General features: G+C 64.8%; 1 protein-coding gene across 11 annotated transcripts in view; it reads right to left on the minus strand.

Moving 5' to 3' along the window:
- The window catches only part of ADGRB1 (adhesion G protein-coupled receptor B1), an 88976-nt gene that overhangs the window by 17378 nt on the left and 52226 nt on the right, over positions 1-19372 (minus strand). For 9 of the 11 annotated variants that reach the window (XM_087447382.1, XM_087447379.1, XM_087447376.1 and 6 more), the window contains 5 exons: positions 13307-13448; positions 5509-5612; positions 2902-3004; positions 2053-2203; positions 1438-1507 (listed from right to left, as the gene is read on the minus strand). In XM_087447382.1, coding sequence (XP_087303508.1) covers positions 1438-1507; positions 2053-2203; positions 2902-3004; positions 5509-5612; positions 13307-13448 — 570 coding nt within the window. The remainder of the gene's footprint in view (positions 1-1437; positions 1508-2052; positions 2204-2901; positions 3005-5508; positions 5613-13306; positions 13449-19372) is intronic. The other 2 variants (XM_087447380.1, XM_087447386.1) reach the window with 1 other exon arrangement.

The following is a 19372-nucleotide window of genomic DNA, read 5'->3' on the forward strand; positions in this document are numbered from 1 at the left end:
GCCAGCGTGAGGCCCCTCCTCCGTCACAGAGTGGACGCTGCCAGCCTCTCAGGAGGGCAGGCAAGAGGCAAGCAGCAGCAAGAGGAAGCAGCCCTTCCGAGGGGCCTCCTGTGTGCACGACTCCTCACACGCGCGCCTCAGCTTCAGAACCCTCGGGAGCCCCTGTGGCACCATCACCCCAGTTTACAGATGGCAGAGCAGGGGCCACATCTGCTCGGACCACGCAGTGGAGGGCCAGGCCGGCCAGAGGACGTGCCCTGGCCACCCCACCCCCGACTCTCACCTCCTAAACCCTCCCCAATCTCCTGCGCAGACCCTCCTTCCTGATGTGATGCCAGAACTTTGGGCTAGGCCCCAGGCTGGCCCTCTATCCGCCCACTCAACCCAGGCCCTACGGCCTCAGCACCTGGCCTTCTACCCACACATCTGGCCTGACCCCTCCACACAGTCACGAGCCCCACACTTCCCCAAATATCAGGGACACCACCCATGGTGGCCCACATGAGCCTTGAGCCCAGCAAGGACACTCTGCATTCTTCATGTAATGCCTCCTCTGCCCTGTCCTATGCCACGCTGTTTGTTAAACAGACTCCTCTTTATCCTTCAGAACCCCACTTCAACATCCCATCTTCTCCTGACCCACCGTTAACCCAGAAGGCTGGGTGCTCCTTCCTCACAGCTCTGGGGATGGTGTCCATATTTCCCTCGCAGCACGCACCCCACTGGGACTTCAAGTCACTGGGTCCTCATTCATGTCTGCTGCCCCCCACCGCCCAGGTGGAGTGGTGCTCCAGGGCCTGGTCACATTCTGTCCCCTGGGGCTCTACAGTGAGCCAAGCCTGCGAGCCTCACCAGTTTCTCCTCCCGCCTCTCGCTGTCCTGCTCTTCCCCATCCTGGCAGCCACAGCCCCTCCAGGCCTCGGTTCCTCTCCCCCCACCCCGGGAAGCCACACTGCCTCTAGGGTAACCCCAAGCTTCCTGGCTTGGCATTCCAGGCCCCCAGGACCTGGCCCAGCTGACCCTGAGGGCCTCAGTGACTTCATCTGTGAAATAGCCACCCCCCCACCTGCCCTGCCCTCCCCAGGGGCCACACAGTTCCCCTTGTGCAAGGGTGGACGCCCTATCATGCAGATGGGGAAACTGAGGCTCTGAGAGGCTAACGGACCTGTCCAGGGCCGTGTGAGGAGGAGGAGAGAGGCTCCGATGGCCCCAAGCCCCATTTCTCTCGACTCTGCTGCCCACTGCAGGGAGGAGCTGGCTGATGGGATGCAGGAGGCCACCTGAGGAGCCCGGCCTCCAGCTCCCGGGCCCCGCCCTCTCCAGCCTTGGCTGTCTCATGTGCGAGACGGGTGCCGGCCAGCCCTCACCTTCTAGGGTGGTGGGAGAGTCTGGGGGAGCCGTGTGGCCTCCACCACGCCCCACCCCGCCCCGACTCACTAGTTCACGGTGCTGTACCCTTTGGCCTTGGTAAATCCCACGGAAATGGCCACCACCAGCGCAGGGAGCCCTGGGGAAGGACAGAAAGAAAGGGAGTTGGCCCACCCCCCGCGCCCAAGCCCCTGTCCGCCCTCCGCCTCCTTCCATTCCCGCCAGCAGGGGGCGGGGTACCAGGAACGCGCCTTTAAGGTCCCTGAACAGACGGTGACCTTGGGCGCACAAGACAGGGGACAGGAGATGGTCAGGGATGAGGACCCGCGGAACTGGGGGCAGGGCAGCCAGATCCGCAAATAAAACGCAAGACAAACAGTCACGTTTGAACATCACATGAAAAAGGAAATGTTTCTTAGTATAAGTGCATCCCAGATACTGAATGGGGTATACTTACACTAAAAAGTTGTTCATCATCTGAAATTCAAACTGAACTTGGCGCCCACACTGGATCTGGCAGCCCTGTGGAGGGGGCGGCCAGGAGGGGGTCCCACCCAGGGAGCACCAAGAGCCCCCAGAGGGGGTGGGGGAAGGGGAGGGGCTGTAAGGGGCAGGACCCTGGCCAGAGGCCCGGGAGGGGCGCCCGCCCACGCGCCCGCCCAGTGCTCACCCCCCAGCGCTCACCCCAGCCCAGGCAGAGGAAACGCTTGCGGATGAGGCGGCTCCGGAGGCGGCCCGTGACGGCCATGTAGGACTGCCAGGCCTCGGTGAGCACCCAGCAGAAGGAGGACAGGAAGAAGAAGTGCAGGAAGGCGGCCACCAGCGTGCACACCACCTGGGCGGGCAGGTGGGGGGTGGGGAGGATCTCGCTCACCCGGCCGCGTGACGGCCCAGTGAGGCAGGGAGAGGCCCGGCCCGGCGCCCGCTGCTGCAACCACGGCCAATCCCCAGACAGGAGCCCACAGAGGGGTCGCCTGCCACTGCCCTGAGACCAGCTGTTGAACATCTAAAGGCCCCTTGGTGGTGTTCGCGTGACCCCGCCCACTAACCGCCGGGGACAGACACCCCCTCCCTCCCCATCTTCCTCAGCCTCCATGCACAGACGCACCAGACACCCGCAGGGTGCCCACTCAAAAGTCCCGGGTCGAGCCCACGTGTTCAGTAGGTGCTGAACTCGAGGCCCAGAGAGAGCAAGTCATCCCCAAGGCCAGACAAGGTCAGATAGAGCCTGGTCCCCAACGGTGGGCTGAGGACAGGGGCCTGGAGCTGGCTCATTGCAAAGCACCAGCTGGAGACTCCAGACACGAAGTCCCCAGGCCCATCCTGGCCAGGTGACAGCCCCTCGGGCCTGGGCTGCACGGCTCCCATGGCCAGAGGAGAGCACAGGATTCCATGGGGCTCTGGCACCCTCCTCCCTATGCTCCCCAAAGATCCCTGGGTCCAGGCCCCTGCTGGGGGTCATCACCATCACCACCATCACCCCACCCCACTCAGGGACACTGGGAGGTGCATGACAGGGCCAAGGCCACCTACCTTGTTTCGAGTCTGGGTCTGCCCGATGAGGATGAGGGCGTTGGAGGAAATGATGGACAAGCAGAAGTTGATGAGGATGACGGACCGCTCTGAGCGGATGTACCTGTGGGAGAGGGAGGGAGACTCATGGTCAGTACCCAACAGGGCCTCCCTTCACAAGACCTGGGGTCCTGTGGCCACACCAAGACCAGGGGGCTACATCCTCCCTGTGGACACTGCCGCCACCACTGTCATTGCTGCCACCACGACCATGACCACGACCTTCACCATCACCACCATCACCATCTCCACCACCACCATCACCACCACCACCACCATCGCCATCACCACCTCCACCACCACCATCACCACCACCATCATTACCATCACTACCATCACCATTGTCACCATCATCGCCATCACCAACTCCACCACCACGATCACCACCACCACCATCGCCATCACTACCATCACCATTGTCACCATCATTGCCATCACCAACTCCACCACCACCATCACTACCATCACCATCATCACCACCACCACTGCCATCATCGCCATCATCACCTCCACCACCACCACCACCACCATCTCCACCACCACCACCACCATGACCACTTCCACTCTACCACATACCAAATTCCAGCACAGAGTCAGGAGCCAGGGAGAGCCCTATGAAGCCACTCAGAACAGCTGCCCATTCCTGCTGGGGATGGCTCTTCCTTAGAAATGTTTTTCCTTGTCACACAAGACCCTCTCCGTGTCACTCCACCCCTTGGACACAGTTGATTTGCAGGGTCTCACCGTCTGCCTGTTCCTGGCTTTCCCCCCAGCCATATCCCTGTCACTGCAGCCTTGCCAGCCCTGTCTGATCCTGACTTTGAGGTGAGAAGGAGGAGTCTCTCTGAGTGGGGACTCGGAGCCCATGCCTGCAGTGGCTGGGCCATGTCCTAGCTGTGTAACCCTGGGCAAGACACACAACCCTTCTGTGCCTCGGTCTCTCCATCTGTGAGACGGAGTGGGGGTAACAGCACCTGCTGCTCAGGGCTGTGGCCGAGAGGAAAGAACTAGCACGCAGGAAGCATCAGCCATCATCAGTTCTGCTCCCCTGGTTCCCAGCACAGTGTCCCCAGCAGCTCTGGGGGCTGAGGTCCAGGCAGGTGGCGAGTACAGAGTACAGGGCCAAGCCTTGGGGGCCATGATGTGGCCTGATGGGGCGTGTGACCTCAGGTGTGTCATGTCCCCTCTCTGGGTCTCCACTTCCTGATAGGGACCATCAGGCTGGGATCTTGACTGCAGGACGCAGGGGCAGCAATGGCCAGCAGAGCTCAAGAAGGAGACACTTTGAAAACTGAGGGTAAAAATCTCAGAACCACATTCGGCAGAGCTGGAGGGGCTGCCCAGGAGCCCCCTTCCCCAGATGTCAGGACAGGGAGGGGCTGGGCCAGGGGGCCGCGCACGCCCACAGGGGATTCAGGACACAGCGTCTGATGAGTGCTCGGTGGGAGGTGCACTGAACACTTGCATTTTTGGGTCAGCTGACCCTCCTGGCACCTCCAGCCTCGGGCAGGACAGAGCAGGGGCGCCTGCTGCTCACGGCCACCCAGTCACCAGGAAGCACAGGCCACCCCTCCCCCACCGGCCACATCGACCTCTCCCCGCTGGCCTCAGGGGCAGCGTCAGTTCCGATTATCGGCTGACACCGTGCTGCCCACAGAGCTGGACACACTGGGAGGCCCAGCTGGGCCCGGTGGGCAGCTGCTGAGTGGGTGCCTTTGACTTCACCCTCCATGTCCCAAACCTCTACTCAATGGGGCTCCAAGTGGGGCCCTGGGGGCAGGAGACAGGACCCGCCCCGCCACACACGCGTGCACGTGCACTCACACACTCACACATGTCTGTGGCCGCCTGGGCCTGCTGAGGCCCACACCTCTGCACACATGTCCCCCACTCCAGGGCTGGTGACCAGCTGGGACAAGAGTCCTCACGGCATACACCGCCCCCACACTGCCCTGCACCCCACAGGCCAAAACTGGCCAGACAGCACCTGGGTGCACAGGGGTCCCACGACAAGGCCTCGCGGCCTGGCAGAGGGGTTGCAGGGCAGCGAGTGGGCAGAGGTCCCAGCCCTGAGACCTGACCCTGGGGTCCGAGAAGGCCATGGCCTTGCCTGTCCAGGTGACAAGACAGACAGAGAAGTCAGGGGGCCATGGGGGCCCTAGTGGTCTAGGGGCAGGGTGCCCGGCTGGGAGCAGGCTTGGGGCCGGCGTCTGCCAGGGAGCAAGTTGTTTCAGGGGGCAGGAGGGAGCGGGGCTGCCTTCTGTGTGTGGCAGCGGGGCATCTACCCCAGGCCTGCGCCTGTGTCCCCACCCCCACGCTCCGTCAGTGTCTGTGGAGCAGCCTGCAGTCGGGGATGTGGGAGAGCGAGGGGACAGGGGTGAGGGGGCGGCAGGGGTGGAGGTGGAGTGCCGTCTGTCCGTGATAGCAGAGGGCAGGCGAGGGCGCGGCGGTGGTGACGATGGAGGGGAGAGGGAGGGGGCTCCAAGCCACACCCCCGGGGCCGCCCTGGAGGGGAGAAGGGACAGATCGGCCCGGCCCCCCCTCCTGGGAGCCCGGCGCAGGCCCCACCTCCACACGGAGACGTAGATGATGATCAGCAAGAGCAGGGTCAGCGACGACACGCCGCAGCCCACGATGAGCGTCACCGACGGCACGATCACCTTCTCCATGTTCTGGCGGACATCAGCGGAGAACAGAGTGAGGGCGGCAGGGGCCGGGCGTGTAGACTGAGGCCCCGGGAGGGCCCCAAGGTCACTCTGTCCCCCCAGCCCCCTCCCCTCATAAGCCCCCAACTGCCCAGCAGCCAGCGGCCACCCTCCTGGCCTCCTGCAGCTGCGAGGGTCGTGCCTCTGCTCTGGGCTGTCCCCCGTGAGGGGGTCGTGGCTCTGGCTGAGGGCGCGGCCTTTGTCTCCCACAGGGTGTAATCATAGCCACACGCCAAGCCTGGCGATAAACCCTTTGCCCCCATCACCTCATGCACACCCCCTCCACCACCCATTCCAGAGAAGGACCCTCCCCTGTGTCACAGGCGGGGTCACGGAGGTGCCAGGCCCTGCGCCCCCACCATGGACAGCTCTCCCAGGGGCTGTGGTTCTGGAATACCAGTCGAGAGTGAAAGTCCCGTGCTCTCTGAAAGGTGCCCCCCGCAGCCCCAGCTGCACCTACCTGGGCATCTGACGGGCACCTGGACCCCACTTCCCCCAAACCTGGCTCCCACCCAACCCTGCTCTCCGCATGGCCACACCAACCCCCACCTTCTACCCTCTTCCCTCAGCACCCCTCCTGCTCCGCCAGGCCCCTCCACTTTACCTACATATCTCAGCTCAGTCCTAGGCCCTCCCCCATCCTGCCAGGCCCAGCCCCCTCGAGCTCTTCTCCAGGCAGCAGCCAGAAGATTTTATAAAATGCCACTAGAGGCCCCATCCCTGCCCGGCTCAGAGTCCTCCCTGCACCCCGCCCTAAGCTGTATCCAAATGCTCCAAGGCCACCAGGCCGGGCCCTGCCCACTTTCTAGCTCCAGAGACTGCCTCTTGCCACTGGGCTGCCTTCTTGTCCCCGCCTCAGGGCCTTTGCACCAGCCATTCCCTCTGCCTGGGACACACTTCCCGGTGGTCACGTGGCCTTCCAATCTTAGCTCGTCCCCTCTCAGAGGTGGCTCGGGCTGGCCGATGGACCCCGCTGCTCCCCACCACGCAGCCCAGTGCAGCCCTGAGCACCCGGCTTATGCATCCACGTGCTCGCCCCGTGTGACCGCACGACCCACAGCCCATGTCGCGGCCACCCCGTACCCTAGTGCCCAGGGCACGCCGGCACACGGCAGGTGGACTGTGTGTACTCGCTGAGGAATGAACGAGGCCCCTCTGCGTCCAGAACCCAAAGCCCACTCGAGGGACTGACTGAACCAGCCCCGTCCCCGCCTGCTGCCTGCCTGGTCCAGGGAGGAGGAGGCGAGTCAGGGAGGCGACTGAGAAGCATAGCCGGGGGACAAGGGGCTTCTTATGGGCTCCCCTATCGGAAGCTGACCCCCTCCTGCCCCCGCCCCAAGTCTGACTCGGCCGACGCCCTTCGGAGCAGCTCTTGGACCCCTGCTGAGGTCAGCAGGCTGCAGAGTGAGACCCTTCCAACCCGCCCACTCCTGAAGCCCCCCGGGGCGGCCTTTCTTGTCTCCGGGCGCCTCCCACCTGACTCGGGGACCTCTGGTCCCGGGGCTCCTGAATGGGGCACCACTGCCCCGCCACCCCGATGGCGCGGGTGCCCAGACCCTGCTGGGCTCTCCATCCACGCACACGCTGTTCCTGTGGCCCGGACTGCCCTTGCCCACACTGGAAGCACCACCTTCTGCCCTCAGGTTCCTCCGGGTGTCACTCTGTCCCAGCCCAGGTCCCACTGCCGGGGGTGCTGGCCGGTCCCTGCAGTGTCCTCACGTTCCTGAGCACCTCGGGCCATGCCCGACACAGACATTCAGTCAATGTGACAGGCTGGGCTAACGGGGACGGAGAAGGCAGGCTCCAGCAACATCGAGAAAGCCGTCCAAGGTCACCCAGACAGGAGCGGTCCCTGGGGGCAGGGCCCAGGGTACAGCTCCAGCACCAACTCCTGTGTTTCCACACAAGGAGCTGGAGGGTCCCAGGGGAGGGGGACTCTGGGCCACAGCCAGCACCCCTGAACTCGCAGGTAACCTCGGAGCCCCAGTCAGGCACACGAGTCACGGGCGGCCGAGCAAGTGGCTCTCGCTCGCTCCGCGGCTGGCTCCCGCCCCGACCTCCATGGCCATCTGCCTCCATCTGCCCTCATTAGGCCTGGCAGCCACACGCCCGCCAGCTCACCCACCTGCCCGCCCTCTCCCTCCTTCTCTCCGCCTGCCTCGTCCATCACTCCTGACAGCCCTGGCCCTGAAGGTTCTAGATGAGGTGGGGAGGGGACAGATGACGGAATGGGTGGGCAGGGGTGTCAGGGAACTTCAGGCCTTGTTGGGAGAGCTGGACTGGAGGCCTCAAGTGTGAGAGACTGGCCCCACCTCACACAGAGAGCAGGCAGAAGCAGGCCAGCTTCCTGCCGGAGACCTGCTCACTAGCCAAGCTCAGTGCTGCCCCAGGGCCTTTGCACATGCTGGTCCCTCTGCCTAGTGCTCTTCCCCTGACCTTCACATGGCTGGCTTTTCTCTCAGCTTAGATGCTACCACCTCACAGACCCTCACTGAACATCTGATCTGAACTAGCCCTTCCTCTCTGCCCCATCACCTTGTCTTGAGCCTCTCCAGGGTACGGGTCACCACTCTCAGCCAGGGCTTTTCTTGGTCGTTGTTTATGAGGTTACTGTCAGTTTCTACCACGTGAACTCCCTACTTCCTGTCTTTTCCAAAACTACACCACCATCTCTTTCCTGTCACTGCTCTAACAACGCCCATGGCTCACAACTACCCACACAAATAAGCTCTGACCAGAACGCAGGCTGAGCTCTGAGCCTGGTCACACACTGAGCCCCGGCCCTGGTCACACTCTGAGCCCCGATCCCGGTCACTCACTGAGTCCCGACCCTGGTCACACTCTAGCCCTGATCCTGGTCACACTCTGAGCCCCGACCCTCGTCACACTCTGAGCCCTGATCCTGGTCACACTCTGAGCCCCGACCCTGGTCACATTCTGAGTCCCAACCCTGGTCACACTCTGAGCCCCGATCCTGGTCACTCACTGAGTCCCGACCCTGGTCACACTCTGAGCCCCGACCCTGGTCACTCGCTGAGTCCCGACCCTGGTCACACTCTAGCCCTGACCCTGGTCACTCACTGAGTCCCGACCCTGGTCACACTCTGAGCCCCGATCCTGGTCACTCACTGAGCCCCGACCCTGGTCACATTCTGAGCCCCGATCCTGGTCACACTCTGAGCCCCGACCCTGGTCACTCACTGAGCCCCGATCCTGGTCACACTCTGACCCCCGACCCTGGTCACTCACTGAGCCCCGGCCCTGGTCACTCACTGAGCCCCGACCCTGGTCACACTCTGAGCCCCGATCCTGGTCACACTCTGAGCCCCGGCCCTGGTCACTCACTGAGCCCCGACCCTGGTCACATTCTGAGCCCCGACCCTGGTCACACTCTAGCCCTGACCCTGGTCACACTCTGAGCCCTGACCCTGGTCACTCACCGAGCCCCGACCCTGGTCACACTCTGAGCCCCGACGCTGGTCACACTCTGAGCCCCGATCCCAGTCACACACTGAGCCCCGATCCTGGTCACACACAGAGCCCCGATCCTGGTCACTCACTGAGCCCCGACCCTGGTCACACTCTGAGCCCCGATCCTGGTCACACACTGAGCCCTGATCCTGGTCACACACTGAGCCCCGACCCTGGTCACATTCTGAGCCCCGATCCTGGTCACACTCTGAGCCCCGACCCTGGTCACTCACTGAGCCCCGATCCTGGTCACACTCTGAGCCCCGACCCTGGTCACTCACTGAGCCCCGACCCTGGTCACATTCTGAGCCCCGATCCTGGTCACACTCTGAGCCCTGGCCCTGGTCACTCACTGAGCCCCGACCCTGGTCACACTCTAGCCCTGACCCTGGTCACTCACCGAGCCCTGACCCTGCTCACTCACCGAGCCCCGACCCTGGTCACACTCTGAGCCCCGACGCTGGTCACACTCTGAGCCCCGATCCCGGTCACACTCTGAGCCCTGATCCCGGTCACACTCTGAGCCCTGATCCCGGTCACACACTGAGCCCTGATCCCGGTCACACACTGAGCCCTGATCCTGGTCACACACTGAGCCCTGACTCTGGTCACACACTGAGCCCTGATCCTGGTCACACACTGAGCCCTGACTCTGGTCACACTCTGAGCCCTGACCCTGGTCACACACTGAGCCCTGATCCTGGTCACACACTGAGCCCTGACTCTGGTCACACACTGAGCCCTGATCCTGGTCACACACTGAGCCCTGACTCTGGTCACACTCTGAGCCCTGACCCTGGTCACACACTGAGCCCTGATCCTGACCAGACTAGCAGCAGTTCCAGGCACATCACAGAAACGCCACCAGCAACCACTGTGCTTGCAGACTGTTTACTACACACCAGGCTGTGTCGAGAGCGGTAAACACCTCACCTGGTTCAGTCCCCCCGCAGCTGAGGCAGGTGGCATCGTCCCCCTCGCAGATGTGACTCAGAGCAGTTACTCAACACTCTGGCTCCACACCAGGCTCCGGGGGGACGCCTGGCTCTTGTCTCCCTTCACTCTGCACCCCCGCCCGGATCTCTTCCCGCCCCGGCTCCTGGGGTGTGACTACCGCACCCCCTCTCTACCACCACCTCTCAGGCCCTCGGGCTCTGACAGCAGGCGAGCACCAGGCAGGAGGCTGAGCCCGCCCTGCTCCTTCGGGGCTCTCACTCCACTCCCTAAGGCCACCCAAACCCCAGGATGCCCAGTCTCCGCCGCTCAGACCTGAATCCGCAGGCCAGACACATCCATCCCCCCCACGGCGGGCGAGGCACGCAGCACCCATCTCTCCCCACGGCCAGCCCAGCTCACCTCAGCCGGCACGCGCTGCTGGCCAGGGCGTTCTGCCCTCACTCCTGCTGGGACCCCTCCAGGACCCCAATCCCACCACCACTCTCTCTCACCTCTCACTTCTTGCCTTTCACCCTCCCTGGGATGACTGCACTCCTCCCCACTGAGCTCGACTGGTGAACTCCTACTCATCCCTCAGGGCCCCACTGCAAACCCCACCCAGGAGGGAAGGAGGCTGCTGCTGTGCTCCCAGAGCACCCCTCCAGCCTGGGCCACCTAACACCCATCTCAGCACGCCTCTCTCCCCCATCAGACCCCGTGCGTGTTGAGCGCAGGACTCGAGTGCAGCTGGTGTAGCCTCAGACCCAGGCACTCAGAGGGATCAGTGCAAGGTGACAGCTGCATGACAGCCATCTCACCTTCGCTCTCGGGCCCTCCCCACTCCACATCTCTGGGGTCACCCCTCACTGGGGCAGAGCTGGCCAGGACGGAGAGGAAGGTGGAGACAGGCTCCGATGGCAGGCAAGCACGAGGCAGAGGCCGAGCACGCCCTGCTCCCTCTGGCTCTCGCTCGGAGCCCGCGCCCGCGCCCGGGAGGGGTCACAGGATCAGGCAGAGCCGACTAGGCTGCCATCTTACGGAGACAAAAGTGAGGCAAACCGAGGCTCAGAGCGACCAGGCAGCCTGCCCTCAGTCCAAGGCGAGCGGTGACTGCCGCCGCCACGAGCTCCCACCCTTGGCCTCAGCTCCTCTTCCGGGACATGGGGACACGGGGCTCGACCTGCTGGCCTCCATCCCACCCCCGTGCACGCTGACCTGGTCACTCAGGCTGGCACCCGAAGCCTCCAACTGCAGCCGCTGAGCCCTGCCAAACGAGGCCTGAGACCTCGCAGACCAGGAGCTCTGCCTTCTGTCCGCTCGCTCCCGGGAGCACGGGCGCGGGTCAGCTCTTCCTAGAGAGACCCCCTCGGCATCGAGTGCCCCTCGGCCCAGACTATCACCAGCATCAGCCACCCCCCTCACTGAGCATGCTCTCCATGCCTGGCCGGCCCGGAGCTGAGCCCCCGACCCGAATGCCACCTTCCTGGGGAGGGCGGGCCTGCAGAAGGCAGCGGCCCTGCTCCAGGAGGCCCCCAGGCCGGTTCACCCCTCAGGGCCGCGTGAGGGGCGCGGGAGCACTCCCACCTCACGGGGCAGGCACCCGAGGCTCAGAGAGCCTGAAGGCCGGTCCACAGTCCCCACGCGTAAGGGACAAGCCTGTTTCAAGATGCAACCAACACTGACCTCCTACAGGCCAGACCCTGGGATATGGGGCACACATCCCACTCCGGAACCCTCCCTGCCCCGCTCCTCCTCACACACCAAAGGATGGGCAGCCATCCGGGGACCCAAGGCTGGGCCCTGCCCACGTGCTCCAGCCTCGCAGGGGACCCAGAAAGCCCCTAGCCCCCTTGGCTGTGCAGCCGGAGCCTGCTGCGTTAGTGCTGACGACTGTCTATGCAGAAAGTCACTTCTTCCAGGAAGCCCCCAGAATGGCCCCTGGCTGCTGCCTCCAGGGCTCTGCCCCAGAACTAGCAACACCAACAATCCAGTCACAGCGACAACCTGATGGGAAGGGCGCACTCGGAGCAGGGCCCAGAGCACAGACCCCTGTTCAGCCAAACTCGCTCCAAGACCTGAGCAAGTCCCCCTCCTATCCCTGAGCCTCGGTTTTCCTGCCTGTCAACAGAAGGGTTGAGCGGCAACGACTTCTACGGTGCCATCCAGCTCTGACCCTAGGGGGGACCCTGGCTGACAACATTGCCCTTCCTACCAACGTCCCAGAGGACAAAGCAGGGTGGGTGGCACGTTCTCAGAGAGCCTAGAGCCATCTTCCACATCGAACCTGTGGTTCCACGGGGGAGAGCTGTGCCATCCCATCCGATGAGGGCCAGCCCCCACAAACAGCCAGGAGAGCCACGTCCCCCAAGTCTGTCTTCCACATTCTGTAGCCAGATGACCCTCCCACACTAGGCCTGGCCGAAGGGCTCACTAAGCAAAGACCCCTACCCCTTCCCTCCTCAGAGGGCCGTGGCCTTCCTAGGACTGGCGAGTGCAGCTCTGCCCAGTGAGAGAGCCCACCAGCCCCAGTGGGCAGGGCCCAGCACCCAGGGCCCCAGTCATGGAATTGGCCCCAGATGCAGTCACCATAGAAACCAGCAGCCCCCACAAGAATCTCTGAACAAAAAGGAGGCCCCTGGGAGGATGAACCTTCCTGGGGAGGACTATGGACCTGGGCCAGGCCTAGCACCCCCAGCCACCCCCAACCCCTACCTGGGAACACCACTGCCTCCAAAGACCAGGGTCCACCTGGAGCAGGGGGGTAGAGCTCCGAGGCAGGTGGCAGCTCCTCCCTCTCCCTATCCCTGGCAGGCCTGGACCCTGCCACCAGCCTAGGGAGGACCTGATCAAGCAAAGAAGTACGCCGGGCTCTGCCAGGCCAAGCCCTCCTCCAGCCCGGGGAGCCTCGGGGCCCGACCTGCTTGCTCCCCTGAGGACCCCAAGGAGAGTGGGGGAGACTCACCCATCAGTCACTCCCGTGGCCCCGGCCCAGCTCCTCCCAGGCCGTCCCCAACTCCACACTGCCACCCACTCGGCTCCCACCCACCCGCTCCAGAGGCCCGGGCCCTGCCGGCCAGGCCGCGGGGGGCTGCAGGGCGCACGGCCCCTCCGGCAGGGAAGGGTCCAGCCCCTCCCCGCCGGTCGCCAGCCCCGGCCCCTCCCCGCGCGCTGGCCGGAGGCGACCGTCCGGCGCCGGAAGCCCCCCCGCGCGGCCCCCGCCCGCCCGCCCTCCGCGCGCCCGGCCAGGGTCTCACCGCGTCGGCGCTGAGCTGGGCTAAGATGGCGAAGGTGGAGAGCCGGTCACAGAGGCAGCGCGTCCGGAGGGCGTCGAGGGGCACCGTGCGGCAGCCGCGCCACGACCAGGGCCCGAGCTGCGGGGGGGCGGGGGAGGAGGGTCTGGGGGGCGGGACACACGGGGGGGAGACAGGGGCAGCGTGAGCGGCGGCCGGCCCGCGCCCGCCCCTGCGCCCGCAGCCGCGCGCCCGCCCCGCCGCCGGCCCCCGGAGCCCCGCGCCCCATGGCCGCCGCCGCTGGAGCCACGGGAGAGCGACTCGCGGGAGCGCGGGCCGCGGGGGCCGAGCGCTGGCCCCGAGCCCGGGAGCGCCCGCCCCGCCGCGCCCCCGCCCCAGCGCCGGCCGCGCAGCCGGGGGAGGGGAGCACCGCGAGGGGCGCGTGGGCGCACGTGGAGCCGGGAGGGTGCGAACCGGGGTGGGCGCGGCCGGCCGGGGGTGGTGCGCGGTGCGGGCTGGGAGCGGGGTGAGGGGCGGCCTCGGCGCCTCCCGCCCCCACAGCCCCGGGCGCTCGCGCTGGTGACCTTGGGACTGCCCGATCCCCCACATCCCCCTCCCCCAGGCCTTGTCGCCCCTGGTGTCTGCTGTTGAACTCCTGGGGCAGAAACAGGCTTCCCCTCTCAGTGGGGAAGCAGCCAGAAAGTCCCCCCCGGGTCTGACCCAGGTCCCTCCTGCTGTCTGTAGCCCACGGTTGCGCCACTTCCATCGAAAGGCAAAGGACTCCTGAGGTCTCCACACCCCGACTGAACTGCTCTGCAAACCAGTCGCTATTGATCCAAGCAACCCCACTTCAAGGCCCGCCCTCGTGTCCAGGAACTTGGGAGTGTCCAGCCACACTGCCTGGGCTGGGCCTGCCTTCTCAGCCTGCTGGGGTCTGGCCTGCAGAGGTGCCCATGGAGGGCCCATCCCAGGGCCCCAGCCTACAGGCTGTGGGGGCGCTCCAGGCTGCCCCAAGAGACAGGACTTCACTCTGCAATTCTGGGAGCTGTCTCCTTCCGACCTCAGGGCTGAAAATGCCTCAACACGCCCCAAATAACTCAGACCCAGCACCTGCCCCAGGACTTGGGGAGAGAATGAAAATTCCAGGTCTCTGCAGTAGGGGTCTTCCTGTATCTACCCTAGAGCCCTCACATACTTTCAGCCCACTTCCAGCCTAGGGATGATGGAGCTGCAAGGGGCCTTTCTGAGCCTTCAGCTCGCCGCCCCATCGCACGTCTGCATCAGAGGTGGGCTGGGGGCTGAGCTGCTCCCTGCCCAGTGCCCTCCTCAGAGGCCTGACCCCGCCCCCCCGGCCCCCCCCCCACACACTCAGAGTGCCACCTCTGCTCAAGACCTGGGTTTGCACACGACCAGCCCTGGCTACATCCTGGCTGTGTCACCTCGCGAAGTGACATACACCCCAGCTTTAGTTTCCTCATCTCTGAAATGGGGAGGGGGACAGTCCAGAGGACGAAGTGGGTGGACACCCACTAAGCGCCAGCACAGTGCTCCCGTGTCTGTGTCAGCGTCTTCGGGAGTGTTTAGAATCGCCAGCTGCAGGTATCTGAGAGCCCAGAGCGGTTTCTGTCGAATTTGAGATGTTACCCAATCCCCTTTCTGAGCTCCTGGGGCCAGGGGAGAAGGGACACGCTCTGAGCCAGCTGGATGCCTTCAGGTCTGCTTCTCTCTCGATTCTCTACCCTCAGGGAAGGACCTGTCCCCATTTCACAGAGGAGGGAAGCTGAGGCCCAAGGGGGCAGGATGTGCCCAAGGTGACAGCAAGGCAGAGCGGTGAGGTGGGGGGCCGGCCCCAGGCTCTGCGGGGTGCATCAGGGCCCTTCCCTTCCCGGCCTGTCTGCGCATCTGAAGTGCAACGAGAGGAAGGCATGTCCCTCTCATGGGCACTGTGCCCCGAGTCCACAGGGCCAGGGTTTGGAAGGCCCGAAGCTCATCTATTCTAGGAGCCCTGCCTAAAGAGAGTGCAGAAGCAGACAGCAGCCTGGGAGGGGCCCTGCAGCTTCAGCCTCTTTGGCTCCGGGGGCTCCTCTGCCTGAGCCTTCCGGCCTCAGGCCACCTGAACCTCCACAGGCCTGGGAGGAGGCGAGGCACGCCGGGTCACACAGCACAGCCCAGCCCAGCCAGGGCCAGGGTGGAGACCACAGCCTCGACCCCAGCCGCTGGAATGGAGGCCAGGGGCTCGGCTGCCTGCGTGGCCCCAGCTCCTGGCCTGCCACCCCGCAGGCCCCGCGTCCCCGGCGCAGCCTAGTAAGCCCTGGCAGAGACCCCTTCTCCCCTTCCTTCCCCAGGAGAAGGGAAGACCCCACTGCCCACAGAAGCAGAAACGAGACCTGAGCAAAGTCAGTAACAGAACGGGAGGGCAGGGTCCTGGAGAGACCTGGAGCTCTCAGTGACAGCCCCGATCCAGCCCGGCCCCGCACCCTCAGCCAGAGGATTCTCAAGGCCTCACTCAGCCGCCCCAGGCATGCCCGCTCGCCGTCTCCCTTCATCCCCCAGCACCACACAGGACAGAAGCAGGGAGTGCTAAGCCCTGGCTGACCCCGGTCCCCCTTATCCCTCCGTCCCCCGGGACTACCAGGTCCTCACACCTGGGGACGCGCGTGTGACTGCAGCCCCGCACTGCACGCTGACCAGACTCCAAGACAGGAGTCGAGAACAGTGCGCTCCCAGGAGGAGTCTGTGGGCCATTTCCGTCCATCCGGAGACAAGCTCCTCTCCCCCTCCCTCTCTAACTGACCCTGACCGGCTCATCCACAACACTGGCCGCCGTGCGGCTGCTCCTAAGGGCAGGCTCTGTGGCCAGCCAGTCCCGGATTCAGATCCTGGCTCTGCCTCTCCTGATCCAGGCACGGACACTGCCTCCGCCCCCCTCCTGTGAGGGGAGAGGGGACCCGACACCCAGCTCTCCTGCCGGCCTGAGGGCTGCTGGCAGGACCAGCAGGGGACAGCATCCTGAGGCCTGGGTGAGGGGAGCCAGGCTGGCTGGGGCCAGCAGCCTGGAAGGTTCCCAGCCGGCATTGGCGGGTCTGCAGGGCGCCAGGCAGACAGCTGCCGGCCACCTCCTGGGACAACGCCAGCCCAGGCCGGGAGCTGGCCCCGCAGGGCTCCCTCCGTGGGCACTGATTAGCTTATCGGCCTCCTGGAGGAGGGGACAGCGAGGGGCGGCTCCCACCCTGCTGAGGGGTCAGGCCAGGACCTGCCCCTGAGCCTCGGGCCGTGGAGGGCACAGGAGGCGCCCACCCCTGGTCCAGAGAACCAGCGGGTCGGGTTGGTAGCCCAGGAGGTGGGCAGCTACTGGTCACTCTGGAAGCTGCTGGACCCAGGGGCCGGGGAGCTGGGGCTCACCCGGACCCTGAAGGACTGCAGTGCAGGCTCCCCAGCCTCGGCCTCTCCCCACTCCAATGTCCCCCGGCTCCGGCAGCCCCCGGTGGCCTGTATCAGGAGCATGCAGCACAGGGACAGAGACCCACTCCTTTCTCCCTCCCCACACCTCAATAGTAACAGCTTCCTGTGCACTTTAATCTTTGCAATAACCCTCAGCTCAGCTGGGCAGATGAAGAAACTGAGGCTCAGAGAGGTGGTGCGATTGGCTAAGGCCACACAGCAGACATCGGGGGGCCGGATTACAGTTTCTTTGTCTGACACCCCCCGCCCCCAGAAGGCCTACAACTTCTGAACCACCGGACTCTGAAGAACAGATCTGGACAGGACCCCCAAGGATAACCTGAGACCCAGGCCAGAGGGCTGACCTGCTCAAGGCCCCGTCCCAAGCCAGGAAAAGAACTTGGTCAATGGAGGTTTCCCAGGCGGCTGGCCGAGCCTCCCATGCTGCACTGGACATCAGCCAAGGGCTGCCTGGAGCGGAACAGGTGGGTGGGTGGAGGGCCTCCTCCTGCATCTTAGGCACACTCTGCTGGGGAAAGGTCAGGGGACCCTCAGCCCTCCTTTTTTTTTTTTTTTTTTTTTTTTTTAAAGATTTTATTTATTCATTTTTCCCCCCAAAGCCCCAGTAGATAGTTGTATGTCATAGGTTCACATCCTTCTAGTTGCTGTACGTGGGACTCGGCCTCCCGTTGGACGGAGAAGTGGTGCCTTGGGGCATGCCCGGGATCCGAACCCGGGCCGCCAGCATCAGAGCGCGCTCACTTAACCGCTAAGCCACGGAGCCGGCCCCCTCCTTTTTTTGTGTGTGAGGAGGACCAGCCCTGAGCTAACATCAATGCTAATCCTCCTCTTTTTGCTGAGGAAGACTGGCCCTGGGCTAACATCCGTGCCCATCTTCCTCTACTTTATATGGGACACTGCCACAGCATGGCCTGACAAGCGGTGCGTCGGTGCGTGCCCGGGATCCGAACCTGGGAACCCCGGGCCTCCGAAGCGGGGTGTGCGCACTTAACTGCTACGCCACCGGGCCGGCCCCTTAGCCCTCCTTTCAACAAAACCTCTAGGACGCATTGTCTTATACCCACAACATCTGGAAGTTCTTCCCCACCTCTGACCAAAATCCTTCCTGCTGCAGGGGACACCTGTTCCCATCTCTGGGACACAGGCAGGTCAGTCCCTCCTCTTGTGCACAGCGACCGCTGCCACACGTGGGAGACCATTTGCTGCCTCCTGTCTGAGCGTCAGAAACTCGGAATATCTGGGTCACAGAGCCAGGCCCCCCTCCCGGGCCCAGACCCGAGGAATCTGGGGCAGTGACACCGGCTCCTCCCCACCTCCCTAGGTCCAGCGTGAGAGAAGGAGCTGGGGCAGTGGCACCTCCCGGGACCAGAAGGGCAGGGGGCCCCACCCTGCGGGGCCCCCGGCAGCCCCTCAGATCAGGGATCCCAGAGAAGGGCTGTTTCCCCCGTCAGACAGGGCCCCCAGGGCAGAGTTGTGCCCCTCCATCAGACCAGCTGACGTGACGTGCTGGCCCGGCCTGGCTGCTCCATCTCCCCGGCTCCCCCCGCGAGGCCGTCCCTGACGGGCAGCCTCTGGCCGCTGGCCCCCCGCCTCCTGCCTGGTTCTGCTCCCACCTCGCTACGCTCTGCTCATGGCTCCTGGGTCCTGCCCTGGGCCTGCCTCGCTCACTCTGCTGTCGGCACACCAGCGGAGACGGGCGCTCAGCCAGGACTGAGCAGCACACCCCCTCTGCCCTCCAACCCTCCGCTGCCCACCGGACACCTCCAGGCCCCCCCCACACCTACAGGCACCCCCTCAGCCAATCCACCCGGCCTACTCTTCAGAATGCCCTGCGAGTCCACTGCTGCTCCCTTTCCTCGGCCACCACCCTGGCCCTGCGGCTGCCGCCCCGTTGGCCCCCACTGGTCCTCTGCACGGCACCAGCACCATCGGTTGAAACATGCCAGGTCACATGGCCCTGCTCCACACCCCGACAGCGCCCCCCTCACTCAGAGCGAAGGCCACACCGCCCTCAGGGACCCACAGGGCCCCAGGGACCGCCCCCCTCCCCCGACCCGATCTCCCCACTCTCCCGGTCGAGTGTTCCCCTCCAGCCACACCCAGGCCGTGAACCCCCGGCAGCCCCTCATTTCACCCTCAGCACCCAGTGCAGGGCCATAGCCTTGTCCTCGTGTCCCAGTGAGGGTAGCTCAGAGAGGGCAGCCTGGCTCCCATCACCAGCAGGACAAAGGGAGCGGGCCTGGCCCCCACCCTGGCTAGGCAGCCCCCCAAGGCACCAACCAGAGTGTTGGGAGCCACACAGTGTCGGAGGCCCTAGGAAGAGGCACAGCCTTGTGGCACCCCTGCCCTCCCGCCACCTGGCCAGTATCCGGATGACGCTGGTCCAGCCTGGCTCCGGAAGGGGGAACCTATATCCACCCTTGGGCCCATTTCCTCCCAGCCACTGGGAGCCGAGCTGCCTCCCCTGTGAAGTGGGCACGAATCCTCCCCCGCACGCTGCTCAGGGAGACCACAGGGATGCAGTGCCCAGCGCAGGGCCCAGCACGCTCACGGGACATCACGGGACAGTGACACAGGGGGAGCACCGAGGGTCCCCACCCACCTGCCAGCCCGCCCACCGAGCCAGGG

The sequence above is a fragment of the Ceratotherium simum genome, chromosome 23, assembly GCF_057802395.1.
Source record: "Ceratotherium simum simum isolate JZ-2026a chromosome 23, ASM5780239v1, whole genome shotgun sequence".
Classification (NCBI taxonomy): domain Eukaryota; kingdom Metazoa; phylum Chordata; class Mammalia; order Perissodactyla; family Rhinocerotidae; genus Ceratotherium; species Ceratotherium simum.